The sequence below is a fragment of the Kwoniella newhampshirensis genome, chromosome 13 (genome assembly GCF_039105145.1).
Source record: "Kwoniella newhampshirensis strain CBS 13917 chromosome 13, whole genome shotgun sequence".
NCBI classification, from domain to species: Eukaryota; Fungi; Basidiomycota; class Tremellomycetes; order Tremellales; family Cryptococcaceae; genus Kwoniella; species Kwoniella newhampshirensis.
In genome coordinates this window covers 368,078-389,171 of record NC_089966.1, presented here as the reverse complement: position 1 = coordinate 389,171, position 21,094 = coordinate 368,078, and the positions used below count along the sequence as shown (strand labels likewise).

At 51.3% G+C, this 21,094-nt stretch overlaps 8 protein-coding genes across 8 annotated transcripts; 5 read left to right on the top strand and 3 right to left on the bottom strand.

Annotated features, from left to right (window-relative positions):
• Window positions 1-586: 586 nt before the first annotated feature.
• Window positions 587-2,426, top strand: IAR55_006117 (uncharacterized protein; the record flags this gene model as incomplete). Its single annotated transcript, XM_066949204.1, has 3 exons — window positions 587-1,071; window positions 1,137-2,115; window positions 2,196-2,426. The coding sequence occupies 3 exons, from the start codon at window positions 587-589 to the stop codon at window positions 2,424-2,426; spliced, it is 1,695 nt and encodes a 564-aa protein (XP_066800212.1).
• A 536-nt stretch (window positions 2,427-2,962) lies between these two features.
• Window positions 2,963-5,402, top strand: IAR55_006116 (uncharacterized protein; the record flags this gene model as incomplete). Its single annotated transcript, XM_066949203.1, has 8 exons — window positions 2,963-3,341; window positions 3,567-3,670; window positions 3,729-3,785; window positions 3,917-4,246; window positions 4,318-4,464; window positions 4,526-4,701; window positions 4,771-5,169; window positions 5,285-5,402. The coding sequence occupies 8 exons, from the start codon at window positions 2,963-2,965 to the stop codon at window positions 5,400-5,402; spliced, it is 1,710 nt and encodes a 569-aa protein (XP_066800211.1).
• A 1,445-nt stretch (window positions 5,403-6,847) lies between these two features.
• IAR55_006115 (T-complex protein 1 subunit gamma) lies at window positions 6,848-9,068 on the top strand (the record flags this gene model as incomplete). Its single annotated transcript, XM_066949202.1, has 9 exons — window positions 6,848-6,884; window positions 6,967-7,028; window positions 7,095-7,174; window positions 7,227-7,357; window positions 7,416-8,057; window positions 8,131-8,311; window positions 8,366-8,693; window positions 8,755-8,883; window positions 8,943-9,068. The coding sequence occupies 9 exons, from the start codon at window positions 6,848-6,850 to the stop codon at window positions 9,066-9,068; spliced, it is 1,716 nt and encodes a 571-aa protein (XP_066800210.1).
• A 352-nt stretch (window positions 9,069-9,420) lies between these two features.
• Window positions 9,421-10,425, top strand: IAR55_006114 (uncharacterized protein; the record flags this gene model as incomplete). Its single annotated transcript, XM_066949201.1, has 2 exons — window positions 9,421-9,527; window positions 9,858-10,425. 2 exons carry the CDS (start codon window positions 9,421-9,423, stop codon window positions 10,423-10,425), a joined length of 675 nt encoding a protein of 224 aa, XP_066800209.1.
• Window positions 10,426-10,980: 555 nt separating this feature from the next.
• IAR55_006113 (uncharacterized protein) lies at window positions 10,981-14,521 on the bottom strand (the record flags this gene model as incomplete). The annotated part of the gene is made up of 6 exons (XM_066949200.1): window positions 10,981-11,760; window positions 11,968-12,049; window positions 12,134-12,201; window positions 12,295-12,682; window positions 12,819-12,887; window positions 13,056-14,521. 6 exons carry the CDS (start codon window positions 14,519-14,521, stop codon window positions 10,981-10,983), a joined length of 2,853 nt encoding a protein of 950 aa, XP_066800208.1.
• Window positions 14,522-14,838: 317 nt separating this feature from the next.
• Window positions 14,839-16,185, bottom strand: IAR55_006112 (uncharacterized protein; the record flags this gene model as incomplete). The annotated part of the gene is made up of 6 exons (XM_066949199.1): window positions 14,839-14,939; window positions 14,996-15,082; window positions 15,153-15,220; window positions 15,286-15,826; window positions 15,906-15,995; window positions 16,056-16,185. 6 exons carry the CDS (start codon window positions 16,183-16,185, stop codon window positions 14,839-14,841), a joined length of 1,017 nt encoding a protein of 338 aa, XP_066800207.1.
• Window positions 16,186-16,705: 520 nt separating this feature from the next.
• IAR55_006111 (uncharacterized protein) lies at window positions 16,706-17,962 on the top strand (the record flags this gene model as incomplete). The annotated part of the gene is made up of 4 exons (XM_066949198.1): window positions 16,706-17,001; window positions 17,058-17,279; window positions 17,397-17,776; window positions 17,841-17,962. 4 exons carry the CDS (start codon window positions 16,706-16,708, stop codon window positions 17,960-17,962), a joined length of 1,020 nt encoding a protein of 339 aa, XP_066800206.1.
• Window positions 17,963-18,365: 403 nt separating this feature from the next.
• IAR55_006110 (uncharacterized protein) lies at window positions 18,366-20,579 on the bottom strand (the record flags this gene model as incomplete). The annotated part of the gene is made up of 3 exons (XM_066949197.1): window positions 18,366-19,776; window positions 19,890-20,295; window positions 20,510-20,579. 3 exons carry the CDS (start codon window positions 20,577-20,579, stop codon window positions 18,366-18,368), a joined length of 1,887 nt encoding a protein of 628 aa, XP_066800205.1.
• Between the last annotated feature and the right edge of the window lie 515 nt (window positions 20,580-21,094).

Genomic DNA, 21,094 nt, shown 5'->3' with positions numbered 1-21,094 from the left:
TGAATCTGCATGGGATCCTTGTTGTTCGTGTTCGAGCATCCTTGTTCTTTTCTCTTTGATACATCATCCATCTCCACCTCTCTGCGACACACTTGACGATCGCCTTTGACGCGTGATACAACGTAAATTGACAAGTCGTCCTGCAATAAACAAGTCGGATTTGGATTCCCAAAAAGAAGCCCCCATTGTCTTCCCCGCAAACCGCAGATCGTGGTTCAGACATCGACACAGTACAGTACCTCGATCACACGACCACAAGTGAACATATAGCAGAGCTACAGAGTCGGGGTTTGATCCTACGCTAGCAGTCCTCACCTCTCTACATATAACCCTTGCTCTTGCGTGAGTCACTCCCTTTGGATCACACCCGTGGCTTTCTACATTAGGGAATGGTCAGCTGACGTCTTTTTCCAACCCTTTTTTTCCGGCAAGTTAGTGAAAACCAAACAGATTCCCAATCTTGAGACAGGATTGGGTCTCGAGCCGGATCAAAGACTCGCTCGCTCCCTTTGAGTCGTCGACGGGACAGCCTTCCCAGGACCAACCTTTTTTCTTTCCATTTTTACGTCCGGTCGTTCATTTCACCATGTCGACAGTCATCACCTCACAACAACAGCCACCACGATCATTCCCTTCCACCTCCTCCGACACCGATACCAATCCGCTCGACCTCGATCGTATCAGCTCTCATCCATCCTTGACCCACTCTGTCACCTCTTCCTCCGCGTCCGCTAGTTCCGACGACGAACAGCTGGAAGCCGTCATCTCATCAGTCGGACCTGATCCTCGCACACGTTCAACCACTCATCTCATCAAGAACGATCCGGAGACCTTGATTGTCAAGTCGACAGTTCCGCCCACTTTGGAGGTCGCCATCAATACCACTCCGTCCACCGCGTTCAGTTCAATCGTGAACGAGCAGTTGAAAAGTCCTTTGAGTCCCATACGTGAAGTGAGAGATACTCCGAAAAAGACTTCGGGCAGGTTGAATTTGAGTAAATCGATGCAGTCGCTCAGGAAGAAAAAGTCGGAGAAGGGTGGAAGAGAGAGAGCTTCGTCGGTGTCGGAGAAGTGAGTTGAGAGTCACGTTCCGGAAGGAAACCCGAATCGCACTTGCTAACGAGGGCACACGTTAGGATCCCACCTGTTCCATCTCTTCCAGCTGTCAAGACGTCAGCTCCTCCCCCTGCTCCTGTCCACCCGTCAGCCAATGCGCCCAAACGACCGCCCCTCCAGTCCGCCAAATCCGGCTCATTCTCCTCTTTCTTCCGTAAACTTACCGGACGATCCAACACCACGCCTGAGCCGACCAAGGGATCAACGGTTACCAAGCGAAAATCGGTGGTCTTCTCGTCATCGTCCGCAACCACAGCAAAGCCCACTCTTGGCAGGCTTAACACTGCCTCGGCATCCAACCTCAGAGCAAGTGGGAACGCGCCCACATCGTCAGCCGTACCTTCACCATCGATCCATAAACCTTTATCCTCCCCTGGTATCGCTCAAGCAGGCCTACCAACACCTCAACCAAAAGAGACAAATCCTTGCATGATCCCTCTTCCGCCATCGCCAGCTGCTAGTCCGATTATTACCCTTCCACCTGTCGTAGCTCCTCCTGTCGATTTCTCCGCTGCCCCAACAGCCCCGGCCGACACGCTGCCTCAACCGCCGACGGTCAAGAAGAAGAAGCCAGAAGCGATGCTGAGTCTCGAGGGCTTTGAGTTTCAAGGAGAGGTAGAAGACGTCCCTGTGGAACGGTCATCACGCTCGTCCGAAGGGGAGACCATTTGTGTTGAGGAAGAGAAGGAGAACCACGATTACGTTCGACCACTCGCTCCCATTCGCATCCCATCGAGACACGCTGTCGGACTCGGCGTCGATACCTCCAAGCTCGGTCCACCATCAGCCACTTCCCCTCAATCAGCGACCACCATCGGATCTTCCCTCGAAACCAAGATCGTTACCCCTACTTCGGCTGTTTCCGACCTTGGCGGCGATGGTATGAAGCTGGCTGGAAGTAGTCCGCCAAGAAAGGCTCCGGTCGGTGTGGGACTTGGATTGGCAGAGCTGGGTAGAAAAGAGAGTAAATGGCGCAAGTCGGTGATAGGATTGTCTGACGTGAGTGTGAATGCGGGTGCCAAACATGGGGTTCTCTTCGATTCGCGACGCAAGCTGATGTGAATGATCCGCCTACACAGAAAACCGGTTCGATCTCCCGTCTGTCGAGTCAGAAGTCTTCACCACCCCGTCGAGGTCCTCCACCGACTTCTCACGAAGCCTATGCCGCCAGACAACAACGTATCGCTTCGAACCGAACGTCGTGCGCTCCTACTCTCCACAGCACGGCCAGTGTTGCTGCTTCGGCCAGAGGGATGGCACACATGAGCAAGGAGGATGAGGAGATGGCAGAGACATTCTTCCTTTCATAATCACGAAGCTATCGGTCTTGGGTTTTCCGTATGATGGTGTAACCGATCTTCTTGGGAGTTCTTGCTGTATACCTTGCAAAGAGTGATTGTCAAAACGACAATTGAGCGATCTTTTCTCTTCATCTTGTTGTATGTGTATACTTGAGGTAACAATGCATCATAAATTCTGGCATGTCCAAAGCAGTGGTGATATGGCGTGGGAAGAAACATGGTCTCTCCACCCTGCGGGATGAGGTGCACCGCAATCATCATCAGGGAGTACGTCGTTACTGACGGATAGGTGGAGGAGGTCGGACACGCTACAACCTTGGTTCAACTTTGCCTATTGTTTCTGTGGCATGTCTTTTTATGAGATTCTCAAATCATCTTCAAAATAGATCGCCGCGGCTGTATCGTCTCGAGCTCTGGCATAAGGAGCCCGAAGCTTCATGCGGTTTAGTCGAAGCCAATCCAACAGATCATAGAACACAGACAGGTTTGGCGGTCAACTTTCCTTCCCTCCCCCTCCTCCTGTAGGATCGATCAACTACGCCAAAATGCCGTTCCCAACCTCCACTGGTTCTCGACTGATACTCCTCACATCGGTATTCACAATCATCTCCATCTTTCTCTTACTACGACCTTCATCTCTCCTTCCCTCTCTCTCTGGCTTCTCTTCCTCCTCTTCTACCAAGAATACACAATTTCATTCAGGTAGCAATCCCAACAAGACCTATCCCGTATCTGAGGATGCTCAGAACCAATTTTCCGGTAAGAGAGTAGCGATCATCGGTGCGGGAGCGAGTGGGTCTTCGGCGGCGTTCTTTATGAGGAGGGCGACGAGGACGTTGGAGAGGAGATTGGGGTTGGAAGAGGACAGTGGCAAAGGGGTGGGGGAGATTGTGGTCTTTGAGAAGGAGGGATACGTTGGTGGACGTGAGTATCATTTCCTTTCCTGTCTAGGGCGATTCATGCGAAATGATAGAAAGTGTGTTGGATATAGTGTGCGTTGTGTATGGAGTGTCGAGTTGTTGGATCGAGGTGAGGAGCGATGGGAGCGGAGGCATCACAGGTACTATATCCAGCCGAGAGACCCTTATACAACCCCTGCTGCTATCGACGATCCGACAAGCTTGATACTGACGCGACATCCCGACGCAGGAAGCACAACCGTTCACCCGCACAGTGACGAGAGGACAATCCCACAAGAACTCGGCGCGAGTATCTTCGTGGCCGCCAACAAGAACATGATGAAGGCGGCAAAGGTAGGCGGCCCCGCCTGTGGGACTGTGTACGAAGGGCGCATCTCTGACATCTCCTTAGCACTTCAATCTGACGCTGATCGATCCTTCTTACGGCGAGAGAGGTCTTGGTATCTGGGTATGTTTGAAGTTCTTTTAGTTTCTGATCCAACAGCCTTCGCCTTTGCCGAGATACATTGACGCGACCTTTCGACATTCTGTCGCGTACCCGCCGACGACAGAGTGCTAATGGCCAATGTTCTTCCGCAGGACGGCAACCAGTTCCTCTATTCTACTTCTGCGACCGACAGCACGACATCATCATGGCTCGATACCGCCCGTGCTCTGATGCGATACGGCCCTTTTTCATATACCCGGACCAAATCAGCAGTAGCCGACCTGCTCAAACGCTTCGAACGATTGTACGATCCCGCTTGGTTGGCACAAAGAGGTAGAGTGGACAGCATCGAGGATTTCGCAGAAACGGTCGGATTGGGAAGGGAATTCACGACTCGTACAGGAGAGGACTGGGCGAAGAATGTGGTCAAGGTGTCGGATCGGTGGATGGGCGAGATCATGGAGGGTGGCACACGGGTGAACGTGAGTTCGTTCAGCTGTCGATTGATCATTGCCTATTGGGTCCAGCTGATGTAATGGATGCTACTACACAGTACGCTACTGATCTGAATCTTATACATGCTCTTGGTGCGGGTGTGTCGTTGGCTGCGAGTGGCGCCTCGCAGGTGCAGGGAGGGAACTGGCAGATCTTCCAGAATATGTTGGACGATAGTAAAGCCAAAATGCATCTGGGCACCGAGGTACGTTTCCCGGCAGTGGAGTAGAACAGGTTGTCAGACTGATCTCTTCTCTCTGATTCAGGTAGTGGACATCATTTCGTCGAGCAAAAGTGACGGCAATGCTCCACGCTTTCACATCAAAACAAACAGGACAGAGCTCAATGACGATGAGCCCTTCGACGTGGTCTTTTTCGCTGCCCCTTGGTATTCCTCGCCTATAGCTGAAGGAATTACGAAATCGATCAGCGAGAAAATCCCGTAAGTACAATTTCTCGGTTGTTGAATCAATGGCTCATGACAATGGCAAATCTGTTCGCCCCTGCGCAGACACCAGAAATACGTCCACTTGCACGTCACGTATCTGACCACGACTCGACGTCATCCGATTCCTTCTTTCTTCGGTCTTCCTGACGACGCTTACATTCCGAATACAATCATCACGACGGGCGTTACGTCCCGACAACAAGCTGTACCACCACCAAGATTCCAATCCATATCATGGCACGGCGAGACGTATCCGGGATCAGGCGAATATGCCGTGAAGATCTTCAGTCTGACGAGGCTGCCGGAGAGGTTCTTGGTGGAGATGTTGGGCGAAGAACCGAGTTGGCTATTGAGAAAGGAGTGGAACAGTTATCCGCAACTTAGACCTCTTGCCACTTATGCGCCTGTGGAACCTGTGAAAGGCTTGCAATACCTTGGTGCAATGGAGTCGTGGGTTTCGACGTGAGTCACTGCTGCGATACATTCTGCTTGCCTGTGTCTTGTCACCAAGCAAAGCACGTTATTGACCCGAGCCATCGGAGAGTGAAACTATGCTGATACTTTCACGTCGTTACAGTATGGAGACTCAGACTATCTCAGCGAGAGAAGCTGTCGCTAGAGTCGTGGATGGTTGGTGGGGACTGGGTCAAGGTGAATGTGAAGCTGGTCTAGAATCGTGGGATTGGACCTGTTGATCGGGTATTGAGAAGCTGAAGATGTAATGGAATTAACGATTATGCGAATTGATGATATTTATGAACGCTTGTGGGACTTTTGATGTAATTTTACTTCTACAGCTAGGGTGCTCTGTGCTTGAGTATGTCAGACGGCTCCTATGAAGCGGGAGGCGACATCTCTTATGAGCATGATAATGTCAGATAGAGACATGTTGGAATGTAAGAGAAAGTATAGCGTTGCCAGCTTGAGCCGGGGGCGTATGGGTATCTGCATTAATGCGTGGTATGTATGGGCGAATAGTACTTGTCCGAGCAGCCTCTTCTTCTTCTCGATTTGATTGCTCGGCTCGACCTTAGTTCTTGGTTTTCCTAAAAGTGAAGAAAAGGAAACAGCGCAAGTGATCAGTTCTCTTTCTCCAAGACTAGGCGATGAAGTCCACAGTATTCAAGTTCATCCCCACTCTCACCCTCCCATCCTGCGGGTTCGAGTACAGATCTCAGACCGGGAAACACCACGACCCACCTATAAGTCCATTGTTTCCTCGTCTGACTGAACTCCCCCAACTTGTGACCGACCATCTCCTCCGTCACGGTGATCGGAAGATAGTCTTTCCCGTTATGGACCATGAACTTTAGACCGACAAAGTTTGGGACGATGGTGCATGAGCGGGATTTTGTGAATATCGGGGTGGAGGTCTTGAGGTGATGAGAGAGGGATGGGAAGGCCGTGAAGAATGGGCCTGTGGATCGTGGTTTTGGGTCATGTGGGTTGTTGTAGTGTGTCGAGTGGGAGGAGATGGAGACAGAGAGATGGGAATCACAGTTCCGAGGTGATGTCATATATGATTCGGTCGCAATCGTAGATTCAAGGTCGAGCAAAGACAGCACTCAAGTCAGCATCTGGCATGTTGTTGTCAGGTGATTGAGTGACCACGAAGACAGAAAACGAAGAGGAGAGGGTTTCCTGAACCATTTGTTGCACGGGAGAGAAGGCAAAACTGCAACGCACCTTTCCAAGTAGAGCGACGGAGGACCAGTGATGTGGGGTGCATCTTGGCTGATAGGCGATTGCGATGGTTGTAACGAGTGTATAGCTGTTGATGGAAAAGAAGGTCGGAAAAGACAGAGCAGCTTCGCTCGTAGCACTTTGTGATGTGGCATACTCTCCGGACTTCTTATCACTCTCACGCTTTCCCTCTCCCCCCACTTTACAAGCTGCTCCTCGTCGCGCTCTGGTCGTGTCTGCTCGAACATTTTAATCAGCAATATAGCGACAGGAGATCATCCACTTTCCACTCAGCCTTCTTGATCATACAGCCCTTCTATCCGTTCACAACACTCGTCCAATACCCTCGACGTACTTCAAGTAAGATCGAATAGACAACTCGAGAGGACCTGCAGCCTCGCCTTCACACCAGCTCTTCCATCCTCTCCTTCGCCTTCACCAATAGATATTCAGCAAGATGGCAATGCCAGGAGGAATGCCCATGGTGGTGATGAGTGAGTACCATTGGCTCACTCTGCTTGGTCTTCTAGCGCCATAAGAGCGCCTGGCTCACATGTTCATCCGCTCCTCTCGCAGACACCGGACCTGAACGGCAGACAGGTCGTAAAGCTCAGACTGCCAACATCGTCGCTGCGAAGGTGAGCTCACTCCCTGGGGACCCTCACGACAGTCGGACGAAGCTGATGACAGCTATCTGATGGCAGACCGTTGCCGATGTCATTAGAACGTGTCTCGGCCCCAAAGCAATGTTGAAGATGATTCTCGATCCTATGGGCGGTATTCTGTAAGCTCTCGTGCACTTGTAGTACTGTAGCCAAGCTGACGAGTTCGGACAGACTCACCAATGACGGTCACGCTATCCTTCGAGAGATTGATGTCGCTCATCCTGCTGCCAAGTCCATGATTGAGCTATCCAGAACGCAGGACGAGGAAGTCGGTGATGGGACTACCAGTGTTATTATCCTGGGTAAGTCAGCTAACCAGCATCCCAAAGAATGGACAGTAAAGCTGACTGCTGGGGTTAGCTGGAGAAATCCTTGCCTACTCCCTACCTCTCCTCGAGCGAAACATCCACCCCGTCGTCATTATCCGAGCTTTCAAAGCCGCTCTCAACGACGCGCTCGAGACCATCTCCCAAATTTCCACTCCGGTTGATATCTCCTCTGAATCTGAAATGCTCGCTTTGATCAAAACCTCTATCGGTACCAAGTTCTCGTCCCGATGGTCTGACCTGATGTGTTCTCTGGCCCTTCAAGCCGTCAAGACGGTCGCGGTCACTGCCGAAGCTGAGAATGGCCTCATCAACAACTCCAGTGAGAGCGATAAGGGAAATCTGGTGAACATCAAGACTGTCGACATCAAGCGATATGCTCGAGTGGAGAAGGTGCCAGGTGGTGAGATCGAGGAATCAAGAGTCCTTTCAGGTGTCATGATCAACAAGGATATTACCCACCCAAAGATGAGGAGAAGGATTGAGAACCCCAGGATCGTCTTGCTCGATTGCCCCTTGGAATATAAGAAGGGAGAATCACAGACCAACATCGAGATCAGCAAAGAAGAGGACTGGAACAGAGTCTTGCAGATTGAGGAGGAGCAAATCAAGTCGATGTGTGACAAGATTGTGGAGTTCAAGCCGGACTTGGTCTTCACTGAGAAGGGTGTTTCAGGTAAGCATTTAGATTAGCAGGATACCACATCGATGGATGGACGCATTAATCTGACTATCGCAATTGCTTGTAGATCTCGCGCAACATTATCTTCTCAAAGCAAACATCACTGCCATCCGACGAGTGAGAAAGTCAGATAACAACCGTATCGCCCGAGCAGTGGGAGCTACCATCGTCAACCGGGTGGAGGATCTGAGAGACGCCGACGTTGGAGCGCAATGTGGAGAATTCTACATCGAGAAGATCGGTGACGAGTGAGTACCAAGTTGTCTCTGAGAGTATGGTGTACTCAGTCTCGCTCTGCGCAGATACTTCACCTTCCTCGACAAATGCAAGTCCCCCAAAGCATGTACCATCCTCCTCCGCGGTCCCTCTAAGGACATCCTCAACGAGATCGACCGAAATCTCGCCGATGCCATGTCAGTCGCTCGAAACGTCGTCTTCAACCCCATTCTCGTTCCTGGTGGTGGTGCCACTGAGATGGCCATCTCAGTCGCTTTGGGAGAGAAGGCGAAGATGTTGCCGGGCGTTGCGGGTGCACCTTACAAGGCTATCGCGGACGCCTTGGAGGTCATCCCCAGAACACTGGTGCAGAATTGTGGTGGAAATGCGATCAGAACATTGACAGAGCTGAGGGTGAGCAACACAAATAATGGAAATAGTCATTGATTGGCTGACGTATCATGAATGGCGACAGGCTAAACACTCTGAGGGACATCACATGTTCGGTGTGGACGGTGACACCGGTAAGGTGACAGACATGAGGGAGTACGGTCTCTTGGAGTCAGCATCAGTGAAGATCCAGACGTTGAAGACTGCTATCGAGGTGAGCTTCCCGGTCCTTGGCGAAAAGCCTCTCAGGCCCAAGCTGACCATCATATTCAGTCCGCAACACTGTTGCTCCGAGTGGACGACATTGTCAGTGCCAGAAGACCGGGAGAGGGTGCAGACGCTGGTGCGGGTGTTCAGACAATGGGTGGGGAGGGTGGACCTGAAGGCGCGGAGATGTAGGTTGAGATTTGAAGTAGACGACACGAAAAGCATGCATAGTGAGGACACATAGATATCGAGAGGACGAGAGGAGGAGGGCTATCGTCATGAGCTGTGATGATTCAAAGCAGCTAGGTGTTGCATACGGAATGCTTCACTGAAGCAGAGCAGAATAACAGACACTTCAGAGCATAATGTCAACGCGACAAGCGGATGCATGACGACGCCAATTAATTGAATTCATTATTCCGACCACTGGATCCTACACCGTCGGATTCGTTGTATTTCAAGTCATCTCATTCATCTCCTCCTATAGACTGATATCAGACACAACAACAAACACAAAACAGCGCAAACCGATCGATCAATCACGATGTCCGGCTTCGTCCTCGGTACTGGCTCTGGTGTCCTCGCTGCTGCAGCGGTGTATTATACGCTCTCAACGTCGTTGAATGCGCAAACCGCCTCGTTGAGATCAGAGTGAGTTGGGGTTTTGCATTTGCGTTCGTGGTCGCGGTCGTGATTGTGGTCGTATTGTCAGTTTTGGTCCTGCTTTGTATATTGAGTGTGTGCGGGATCCGTGCTTGCTTGCTATGAGGCTATGAGCACCGTGGTGTACTTTCCACATCGCGGTGAATGATCTTCCATCTCCCGTCCATGTGCTCGCTCTTCTCCTTTCTACATCAATCACGATTCTCATGCTATCCATCTCGTCTCCATGCCAAACGACGTTATCCCTAACCCAATATCCTCGGAGCAAAAGCAAACGCAACCTCGCTAACAAGCCATATGTGCCCATCCTCCGGCCAGACTCCACTCCTCCTCGACCTTGCTCAACAGCTCATTCGACCCTACCGTCCCTCCCGCTCCCTCGTCTTTCATCGGTCCCAACTCCCAATCACCCCACTATCAACCGACCTTCTCGCAGCTTCTCCGCACGAAATGGAACGAGTCCATCTCGTCTCTCGTCGTCGGTGTGAGAAGGACCGATTGGGATAATGTCGGTAAAGAAGTGTGGGGGGTCGGGGAGAGCGTTTACGACAAGATATCTTTGTCGGTCAACGGCCCTTCGACTTCGACTCTGGCTGCTCCGGTGGAACATGGCAGTACGGCTTCTCCTTCTTCTCCTTCCTCTTCTTCTTCCTCTTCTTCCTCACTTTCTACTGGAGGGATTCAAGGTGGTACGATCTATCCTATTGCAGGAGGAGTATTGTCCCCTGGCTCAAGTACAAAAGACAACCTTGTCGATCAGGTGAAGAAAGGTGTGAAGAACGTCGTGGAGAAGACTCAAGGGGTTAATCTCCATATCGGCGAAGAGGGAAGAGTGGGCAGTGATACCAAGGTCGAGTTGGCCAAAATTAAGGGGAGGATGGTCTGATGGCGTAGTAGGGATTCAGAGATAGAAGAAATGGGAATAGATTGGTAGATCGGTGGGGCGGTATGACGAGAAATGAAGAATACGAGAAGATGGATGGACAGTCGATCAATCAGCTCAGTCAAGCGAGACCACGGTGACGGGTCGGGTCGAACAAACGACCAAGATGCGGATGCATCGGTGACATCTGCATCGATATGGTCTCATAGTGACGAAAGTCAGGTGAATACGCTCAATGGCGGCCGAAGACCGTATTTGGAAGACGGTACGAGGACTGATTCCAGACCGAGACCTTGCCTTGTGCTGCTTGTGGTCTTTTACTGACATTGGACTGCATCGAACGAAGACTGGACTGATCACAAAAGTACAGGAACAGCTCGAAACCCCGAGGTCACGCTGATTCCGCTTCTATTCGCACTCCTCTCGGCCTCAAGAATCACCCCTCATGCCAAATTGCCCCCCGCCGCCTCCTCCTCCGCTCTACGCATCGCGAACGCCATCTCAGCGGCCATCGCGCTCTCCCCTTCTTTCCATCCCGTCTCTTCCTTGCCTTCAGCCTCAATCCCCGTCCAAGGAAACGCCCGTCAGCCCAGCCTGATTCCCCTTCCTTTCCCGCTCTTTGCAGACTTTGCAACGTTCCACCCACTCTCGCACATCTAGATCCATCCCATTCCACCAGAAAGTCCTCGACAGTATCTCCATCGTCGCTTCAACGTCATTATGTGCCATACCACCGTGATTTGTTTCGGAGAGCGAAGAGGAAGAAGGATCCGGATCGAGATGTGCATCTTCGATTAGCTCTTTCCTGATCGTTCCCTTTGGAGGAACGAGAAGCGCAGCACCCCCCTCGTCCCCTTCTCTTCCCTCTCGATCGGGATCACCGGGTGTTGGACGAAGATACAGTAATCCGACGTCGGAAAGGATGAAATCGTCGTTATCTCGACCGGATCGTAGATCGCTGATGAGGGGTACTAATTCCTCATCGGTCGGATACGCTGCTAACCATCGGATTGTCTCAGGATCCAACTCCAAATCCAAATCCAAATTCAGCGCCGTCTGTGACCCAGTGGACGGATGACGACGGATCTGTGAAGGCGGTGGTGACAGTAACGGATAAGCAGTTTGAGGCGAGATCGCTCCTTCTCCTCCTCGATTATGGTTATGTTTCCGTGGATGAGATCGGGAGTGAGGTTGACCGATGGCAGTTTGACGAGGAGCGAAGAATGATGATGCGTTGGTGTTAGGTCGGACGTGTCGCATCTTCTTCTCGGAGGCAGGGAGGAGCAGGACGGTGGGCGATGGTGAAGGCGGGTTCAGGAAGGTGTTGAGTTTGGATCGCTGAGAGTTGGGACGGGTGTACTGGGATTAGTATATTTGTGCATCGAAGGGGGAGCGCGAAGGATAACGGTTAATTGTGCGGCTTGGAGCAAGCGCATTGAAGGTTTAGAACGGGACAAGGTATTGGTAACGGATAGGTGGAAGACAGCAACGCCAAGGCGGGTGTATCGCGAGGAGAGCGAAGTCGATGCTGAATGATCCACTCACCGGATTGAAGAGGTATTTGATCGACTCGATAAACGGCTCGAGAATGTTCAACAGTGTCATGAGAGGTAAAGAGGCGGCTTTTCTATGGTGTGGTGGATGACAACGAGCCTCAGCCGTGATACTGCATCTCAAGAGCGATGCCGCGACATGCAAAGAAAACTCTCACCCAAGATGTACGCCAGTGGACTTTGTAGCCTTTTCTATGGCTATCTTGAACAGCACTGCTTCAACGAACTGCGGACAGGCAATCCAAACAACTCTTATTAGTGACCTCTTTCTTAGCGTTTGTCGTATCGTGTGCAAAGACCATTCCGGGGATACACTGACCGTAATCAGACTTAAGAGTCCTATTGTCAGGGCAAAAATCGGTCCAACAGGCCCTCTACGATGAGCCCACCAAGCCCACCAAACCCATTGATATCCCTCATAAGGCGGTCTCTCACATTGAACCCTCAAACCCACCTCTGCCACAAGTTCCGCTCGAACCTTGACTTCCTTCATTCTCTTAATATCGGCCTTGTTCTTCCCTGCCTCATCTTCTGCTCTGTCTTCGTTTGTCGTGGTGATGGTGGAATCTACGAGATGTGTGAATGGGAGGGAGAGTGCGAAGAAGAGATACCAATGCAGGAAGGCGGTGATGAGTTGGAAGAGGACGAGGAGCCATGTGATGGTTGTCAAGGCTGTCAAGAGAGATGAGAGGTTACTCAGTGTTGGGCTAGGTGGGAGAAAGATGGGTCAGATCAATCTAGCCCATCGCTCGGGATACAAAGGCGATGGCAGTCAGCGCGGCAAGTCTCCAATGCTGAGGTGATAGGTTGCAAGGACAAGACGTCTGAGTCTCAGCCACTCACCTGCCTGGAATCCGGATCGATCCTGAAGACGTGGCAAAGTCCCCGTCGCCATATGCTTGGCATTGCGAACTGCGAAGGCGTTCTGAGCGATTAGCAAACCGTGATCACCATAACGTCGGTCTACAACGTTCTCGATCGACCCGTGAATTCAGATGGCATCACTCGTCGAGTTAGGTCGTCTCGTCTGTTGTTGCACATCATACTGCCGTCTCATTGATAAGATGAGCAAGAACTCACGTCCCGTTCGAAAAAGCACACCAGCCCCAACTACCCAAGCCCACATCCTTGTCCCCCGCTTCCGAAACATCAAACACCCCTTTATCAACCTTGACGAGCTCGCTCGACCCCTTCCCCCCTACACTGTTGATGCAGATCGTCAATGGGATCACTGCCGCCAGAGTGTTCAGAGGGGTGATGAACGGTTTCCATTTGGTGTGGAACCGTACGATTCTCGAAGACTGGATACGTCTTGACCAGCTCTTCTTTTTCTCGGACAGTGGTTCGACCTCTTTGGAAGAAGAGTGGGAATTCTTCTCGTCGTTTATTGAGCCAGGATTTTCAACTTCATCCAATTTGGATCTCTGTTTTCGGCGACCAAGTATGATGTTTCGCTGCTTGGGAGGCAGGGAATAGCGAGCCGGAGCAACCGACATCCTTCCAAGCCTTTCTTGAGCTTCAGGCGAGATAAGATTCGGTGTGAGATCCGACATCCCTTTCCACTGGCCACCATAATTGTTGTTAGCTTGAGGGCCACCTTTATCTCGCGGATCAGCCGGACCTCGACCTCGGGACATGTCTTGGGAATGAGGCCGGAAATCAGGAGTCGTCTGCGCGATATAGTGAGATCTTCGTCTCGTACTTGGGTCGGATCTGTTCCCTTGAGTTACGAGCTCAGATGAATCAGCGAATGGATCAGATTTATCAATGTTCTTGATCTCTCGTGCTGAGTTCGGACCTGTGATCGTACTCGCTTCCGGAAGCTTGGACGCTTGTAGTGGGACGTGCGACATCGACTGCCGCTGTGGCGGCCGAATACTGCCCAACCGTTCGAGGTCCAGCACAGAAGGTAGAGTTGACTTGCTCGAGCTTTCCCTGTTGACTTGCTCATCCCTCCTTCCCCTTTCGGGCGCAGGAGTCATCTCGTTCGGACTATCCATGATAGCATCTTGATCGTATGCGTATTCCACCCCTTTGTCAGCGGGAGAAGCAGCGGATATTCTCCCATTTTCCGTCTCATGGGACATCCTCGACCACTCCCAGCCATCGATCGTAGTCGGATCTTCGAAACCTTGTAGAACACCCGATGTTTTGGGTCCAGCCCACGATCTTTTAATCCATGCAGTCCCCAGATCTTGATCATGATCTCCACCATTCCAATCACTCCGTTGGTACAGATCTCCAGTGAGTGTCGATTGTCCATCTTCTGCTTCTTGGTATTCCTCTTCGATCCCTCCAAATGGGTTCTCAGCGTGACTGACACGTTGTGAAGGTCTTGATTTCGATGGTTGATAAAGTGGATATGGAAGTGGAGGAGGCGGAGAGGGTGAGACTGGAGGAATAGCATGACTGGGCTGAGACCATGCAGTCTCGACTTCGGAGAAACCGGTAGGTGGTCTTGCTGTAGAGTATTGGAACGGAAGTGAAGAACGATCAGGCGGGGAGAGTGGAGACAGTAACGAAGACCGAGTTTCGCGGTCTGCCATCGTGTCAGTGATCACAGGCCTTGAAGTTGATCCAGATCGACTGTTGATCGAACGGTGGATCTAAATCAGCGATCTCCTCAGGACACCTTTGGCGAGGCTGATATGCCACCATGAACTCGCTACACAGTACCAGGGCGAAAGGAGGCACAAAGGAGGGTACGGAGAATGCACAAAGGGTAGTCACGGATCCACTGCTCAGGTCAGTAAAGCCAACAATGCGTTATTCTTTCCTGTCATTCAATGATTCATTCAGCTTATGCATTGACAGACGTCTCATCCTTTGTGTCAATACTCCTATCAAGGTGATACAGTTTCCTCTATTTGGTGTCGAGAGGCTCGATGTCAACATTGGGGCCGAAGGGTACGATTCTGTTAGGGTTTATATGCTTGTGGGAATAGAAGTAGTGTTCCTTGATGTCTGCGGAAATTATCAGCCTATATATGATACTTTGCTAAACTAAGTGCACGACTTACGAGCGAAGTCTGTGGTGTCCTTGAACGCGGGGTTGTTCCAGTACAGTCTTTGAAGCCACTTGTGAAGGTGGGGGTAGTCATGTCGGACTGACGAGATGAGAAAAAGGTGGATCCAGTCAGTATCGAATCTGAACTCGACGATGAGATCATCACGTACTGAGTCCAAAGTTGCACTTGAAGTGGACGTAGTACACAGGATCATATCGGACGATAGTGGTGTAGAGTCTAGGAACACGACATCAGCCCAGCCTTCCACATACGCAACGCCATATGAAAAGTCGACCACTGACCGTACATCAGCTTCTGTCAATCTTCCACCGACCAAAAACTTCCTTCCGTCGCTGAGCAACTTCTCCACCTTGTCCAGTGCCTTTGCCAGCGGCTTTACTGCAGCTTCATATGCTCCTTGCGTCGTGGCGAAACCAGACTTGTAAACGCCATTGTTGATATCGTTGTACACCCATTCGTTCAACTCATCAATCTCCTTCCTCAGCTCCTCGGGGTAAAGATCCAGATCTTTCTTGTCTCCCTGAGGCAAAAGCTCGTTGAAAGCTGTGTTGAAGAATCGGATGATCTCGCTAGACTCGTTGTTCACGATCGTGTTGTGTTTGGTGTCCCATACGACAGGGACAGTGAATCGCGCATCGTAGTCCGGTTGAGCCTTGAAGTACAGTTCTCGAAGATGCCCGACACCGAAAAGCTTGTCGGCCGTAGCAGCGGGGAAGGTGTCGTCGGAATGTTCGGAGACGGGTGCGGGCTTGGCGGAAGCGTTCTCGGGAGTGACGAAATGCCATCCACCTTCGAGCATATGAGGATGGACTGTGGAGACGTCTGAGGGCCGGGCAGGTGGATGTTAGCCCTTTCTCCGGATGAAGGATGAACGATGAAAGGACACTGTCCGCGTGCTCACCCATATACTCTTCGAGACCTTTGAGCTGTCGAACGATCAACGCTCGGTGTGCCCAGGGGCAAGCCAAGCTGACATAAAGGTGATATCGGCCTGTCGCACTGGATCAGCGGGAGATCATCGTCGTGATGATACAATCGATTTCAGCCCCACCTTTCTCAGGCGCGAACTTGCCATTGGGCTCGATCGCATCTCTGAACGAACTGACTTGTCTCTTGAAAGAACCGGATTTGTCCGCCCAGCTCGTGATCGTCTTCTTCTCGTCCTTGTTTTCGGAACTCATCGTGAGGGTGCGGAAGTGGTAGGAGATCGGTGCTGCTGAACGTGTTTGTCGTGCTGTTGTTATGATGCTGCGGGAAATGAATGACTGTCTTATGATCAAGGACGATCCGAGCATATGATGTGAGATGGGTTGGTCAGAAGAGAAGAGACAGAGAGGCGGAAGAGATGATATTATACATATATATATATATCTTAATTCTATCTTTTGAGCAGGATATTTGCAGTGGTAGCGATTTGATGGTTTACTACTATTCACTTATTGATCTGTGACCCGGGAATGATTGATCATTTTATTATTCCTTGATGGTGCCTGGGAAGATGACTGCCACTTTGGGTAATCTGTTTCTCTTTTATTGTAATCAGTGGTGATGACGTATCAACAGAATGCGCGCACTGGCCCGAATCATCTGCTCCTCCCTCCTCGCTCACGATCAAATCCTTCTTTTGATCGAGTCCGAGTCATTTCATACGACCACCACACAGCCTACACAGCTCAACGACACCATCATCATCGAACCAAGATGACAACACTCGTAGACATCCCTTCGGCAGCAGCGTTCCACTTGCCCACTCCAACTTCCGATCCTCTCCCTCTCTCAGCGGGCGATCTCACTCTCACGCTCATCCCTGCCAATCCACCCACGCATCCGTCTCAGACACTCACCTTGACCGTCGGATCATCGTCCTTCCCGCTCCTGCCCATCTCGCCAGTACAGAGGGTGGAGGCCAAGGACGAACATCCCAGCTATGTGTTCAGTCCTGTGCCGGCCGATGGAGGAGATCCCATCGGTCAAGTCAAGATCCGCATGAAGCACAGGTAGGTCCGTTTCTCTCTCACTCGAAAGTTGGATACGACTCAGCTTCGCCTCCTAGCACAAGTCAAGGAGAATGGGAAGCCACCGAAGCTCTTTGTCGCAAGTTTGAAGAAGCGCTCAAAGCTCAGAAAGTATGGGATCACAAGACCCTCTTCGTCGATGACGAATATGAGACTGGCGGAGCGTCCGGATCCAACAAGGGGTGGGGAGAGAGCATCGCGGGTGCTGTGATGGGTGCCAGTCATGCGATTGCTGATCGACTCAATGCGTATACTGATCGGTCAGTCCAGCCAGCTCCAGTTCCAGTTCCAATTCCATTTCGCTCCGCTCCTGATTTCTCATCCGAAATGTGAAAGGGAGGAGAAGGATAGCTAACCGATCCGCGTGACGCCGATAGACACGTCGCAACTACCAATCCTGAACATCCCGCTCCTCCCACCTCCAACGTCGCAGACAAAGCCCATTCACTTGAAACGACCACCTCCTCCCTCGCCGACACTGCCGAGTCAGGCGCCCAAAAAGTCGGAAGCATGATCCACGAAGGAGGCAAGAAACTCGGCGGTTATTTGCCTGACAGTATCGCGAAATCGGCAGAACCTGTCCCGGAAGGGGACAAGTCGGATTTCCGCAAGATGGCAGAAGGAGGTTGGGAACAGGTCACGATTGCTGCCAAGGGGATAGCCAGTGCCGCTACGACTGTCGGCGGAGCTGTTAGTGTCAGCGCACACAAGGCTGTCGAACATAATTTCGGAAAAGAGGCAGAAGGCGTCGCTCAAGGTGGGTTTCAGAAGTATCATTCGTCAGTCGTTTCAGTCGACTGACTGCCCTCCCCCCCCCGTAGATATCGGTCAAGCTGGCGCCAATGTGGGCTCTACAGGTCTATCAGCTGTCAAAGCTACCAGTGTGATCGTCCAGGGCACCAATGCGACGACCGGCGCTATGGCTTCCAAGGACCAAGCTTAGATGATTGAACATGATGAGACGATAGAAGGAGTATTATTGTTGGTCAGTTGTACAGTGAACGAGTGATTTATGAGAGATGGTATACGTTACATCGTTACATGTGTGGGAAGCACGTATCCCTCAAGCGTCTTCGAAGAACTTGGTTCTCACGAGGCTCAGAGTGCGCGCAGAGACAAGTCTGGCAGCACCTGTGAGAGCTTCATGGACATCGTGTTCACTGGCACGATCAAGCTGCTCACGTTGGCTTGAGTTACACAACAATAAGCATAAAGTATAGGTTATCTGTATTTTCTGTTTGTGATACAACACAGCACGATACTGAACAGCAGGCATCACGGACGCGCTAGGGGGCAAACGCACGAGCACCGCCCAGGTTCCTCTCTTGTACGCATTTCCTCACAGTCTATACCGCCTCCACAACACGCGTCTCACTACCGCCGACTGCAGTCACACCCTCGACCGGATGACTCTGATATCTCTCTTCCCAGAACTCTGCTGGCAATTCACCAAAATCGTCAAACACCTCATCTCCGAATTCCTCCTCTTGCTCCTCCTGTTCTTGTTCTTGTTCGTGTTCGCGTTGGCGTTCGCCCTCGCATTCGTCAAGAGGCCTCAACCCGACCTGTCTTCTCTGTTCTTCCCTCTCTTTTTCTCTCGCCTTTCTCTCCGTTTCTCGCCTCTTCCGCACCGTCTCCGTGATATCTAACATCTTATAACTGTCCGGTAGGGAATGGACACCGCTGGGCGTTATCGCATAATCGACGGTCCCGCTCGGTGAAAAGGGTGAGAACACGACGTGCATCTTCCGTATCAGTGTTGGTTTCGCATCATCGACTTCTATCCCGATCCCTCCCAGGTCCTGTATGGGTGACGTCGGCGTCGGTGGCTGCTGTTGTCGATGGGACTGCGGTTCTGCTTGTACATCGCCTCTTCGTCTTCGTTTCGACGGTCGTAAATCTTCTTGATGCAACAATCTCCTTCTCCCAGTTCTAGACAACATGATCCTCACATTGATCGCGTTTGCCCAGACGATCCCCAGACTAGCTTCCTTGTTCAACCCTTCGCTCTGACCAGAGAACCATCTCGCTTGACTCGCATAGATCATAGGCGGATCTTCGATCAACTCAGCCCCGGGTCCAGCTCCTATTCCGTCAAAGTGTTGCGTTTGCGGCGGCGGTGGCGGTACACCTAAGAAAGGTTGAGTTTGGGTGAATGATGAAGTCGGAGTTGAAGTGGGTGTAAGCTGTCTTTGTTGACGTGCGAAGACGTCCGAAACTTGATTGATGACAAGGACGACGAGATCGTACGTCACTGCTAGGGATTTCAGTTGATCGGCCACTGAACAGAGTCGTTTCGACCGTTCCGTCAATGACAACGATGATGGCGCAGTCGGCTTCTCGTCGTTGGCTGATCCGCCTCGGAAAAGGGCAGTGATCGAATCGAGAACAATCAATCGGATCGGTTTCGTTTCGTTCGTCGACGTCAGCTTTCCACTCGAGTTGAGTCTCGATTCCAACATGGCCGGTATAGCGTAATTCAACGCATGTTCCAGAGCGTCCACATCCCCAACCCTGTTCGTAAGGACATTGTCCAACAATCCCTTCACTCGTCGATTGACCCTTCGCTCTTCAGCTGTATCTTCGTCGGGATGAGGTTCGTGAGTCCCAAGTAGTGATTTGGCGAGCTGGACAAGACGGTCGGTGGATAATTCACGTTCCGAGGTGAGGATGAGAGAACCGCCAGGCGATGAGGTGAGAGCAGGTAGTTGCGAGGAGAGGGCGAGGGTCAGGGCGAGATGCGATTTGCCTGCGGCGCTGTCCTTAGTGTATCAGCATGCAAGCTTGATCGTGAATGGCCAGCAGACGCCACAATGCGTCGGTTTGTATATCACAAGTGATTTGGAAGGAAAGAAAGACGCAGCACCTACCTCTCCCCCGTTATCTCATATAGACAACCTCTTCTCAAACCCCCACCTAGACACTTGTCCATACCCTCATCTCCCGTCAATAACCACTTCCCTCTCCTCGAGCTCTCTCCATTCTTCATCCCTCTTGACCCATTCCCATTCCCATTCTCGTTCCCATGTTCAATTGTCTCCTCTATACCATCTGCTCTCATCCGTAGCCCATTCCCTTCCCCTGGGACATGTTCAGCGCACGCATTCCTCGGTCCTCCTTCTTCTTCTTCGTAGACCTCATCCATCCGTTTAGGAATGGGGACTACACCTTTGCTCACTTGTCGGACCAGCGATTGAGCGAAAGGGACTTTACATCGCAGTGTGTCGGCGAGTTTGGGAAGAGGAGTAAGGAGGATAGATGATGTGGTGAGGTTCGCTATTTCACATCATGTTCGTCATCGTACAGCACACCGGTGTGGTTTGGAGACCATTCGAGGAGATCCGCATGGTGATGATGAGGTCGCGCCGTAGGTGTCGATATTGACCAAGTTGATAAGAGTCCCATGGAGATCGAGGAAAAAGAGGATCAGAAATGTTTGACGTCAGCCTCTCCAAGGTCAACACAACACAATCCACTCTATCTAGCTCACCTCGGTTTGCAGCGTCTTGCATGTCCTTTGGCAAGCCGATCGATTCAAGTGGGAACGATGCGAGTGACATTGTGGAGCAGGGTGTAGAGTAGGCAGAAGCATGGTCTCAAATCCAGCGAATGTTGAGAGAACCAATGATACTTGGACGAGACCAGTTAATGTCCGATCAAGTCACGCGCGTCTTGATCGCGCCAGTTCCGTTTCTTTCGTCACTTGTTTAGCTTCGTCTCCTCCCATTGCTCAGTTATGCTTCTTGATGCCAGTAGACTCAGGCAGTAGACTGCTACGATACGATGATGCCGGTTGAACAGACTGCATTTTCTCTTCTTTTACTCTCTTACTGCACTACAAAGTATTCTATCAAAACTACCCTGCAGTTGCACAGCTCACCAACAGTAACACACAGCAACTATATTGACAATTGAACGAAAGATGAAACCTTGAAAGGGACTGGGTATCACACATGATGGAAATATTTTGTTTTGTATTGGGAATGCGAGGGGGGGAGGGAGGGGGTTTGGAAGAAGGGGAGGAACAGAGTGTTGAAGCTCATGCAATGAATTGGTGAAACAGACGACGTTACGC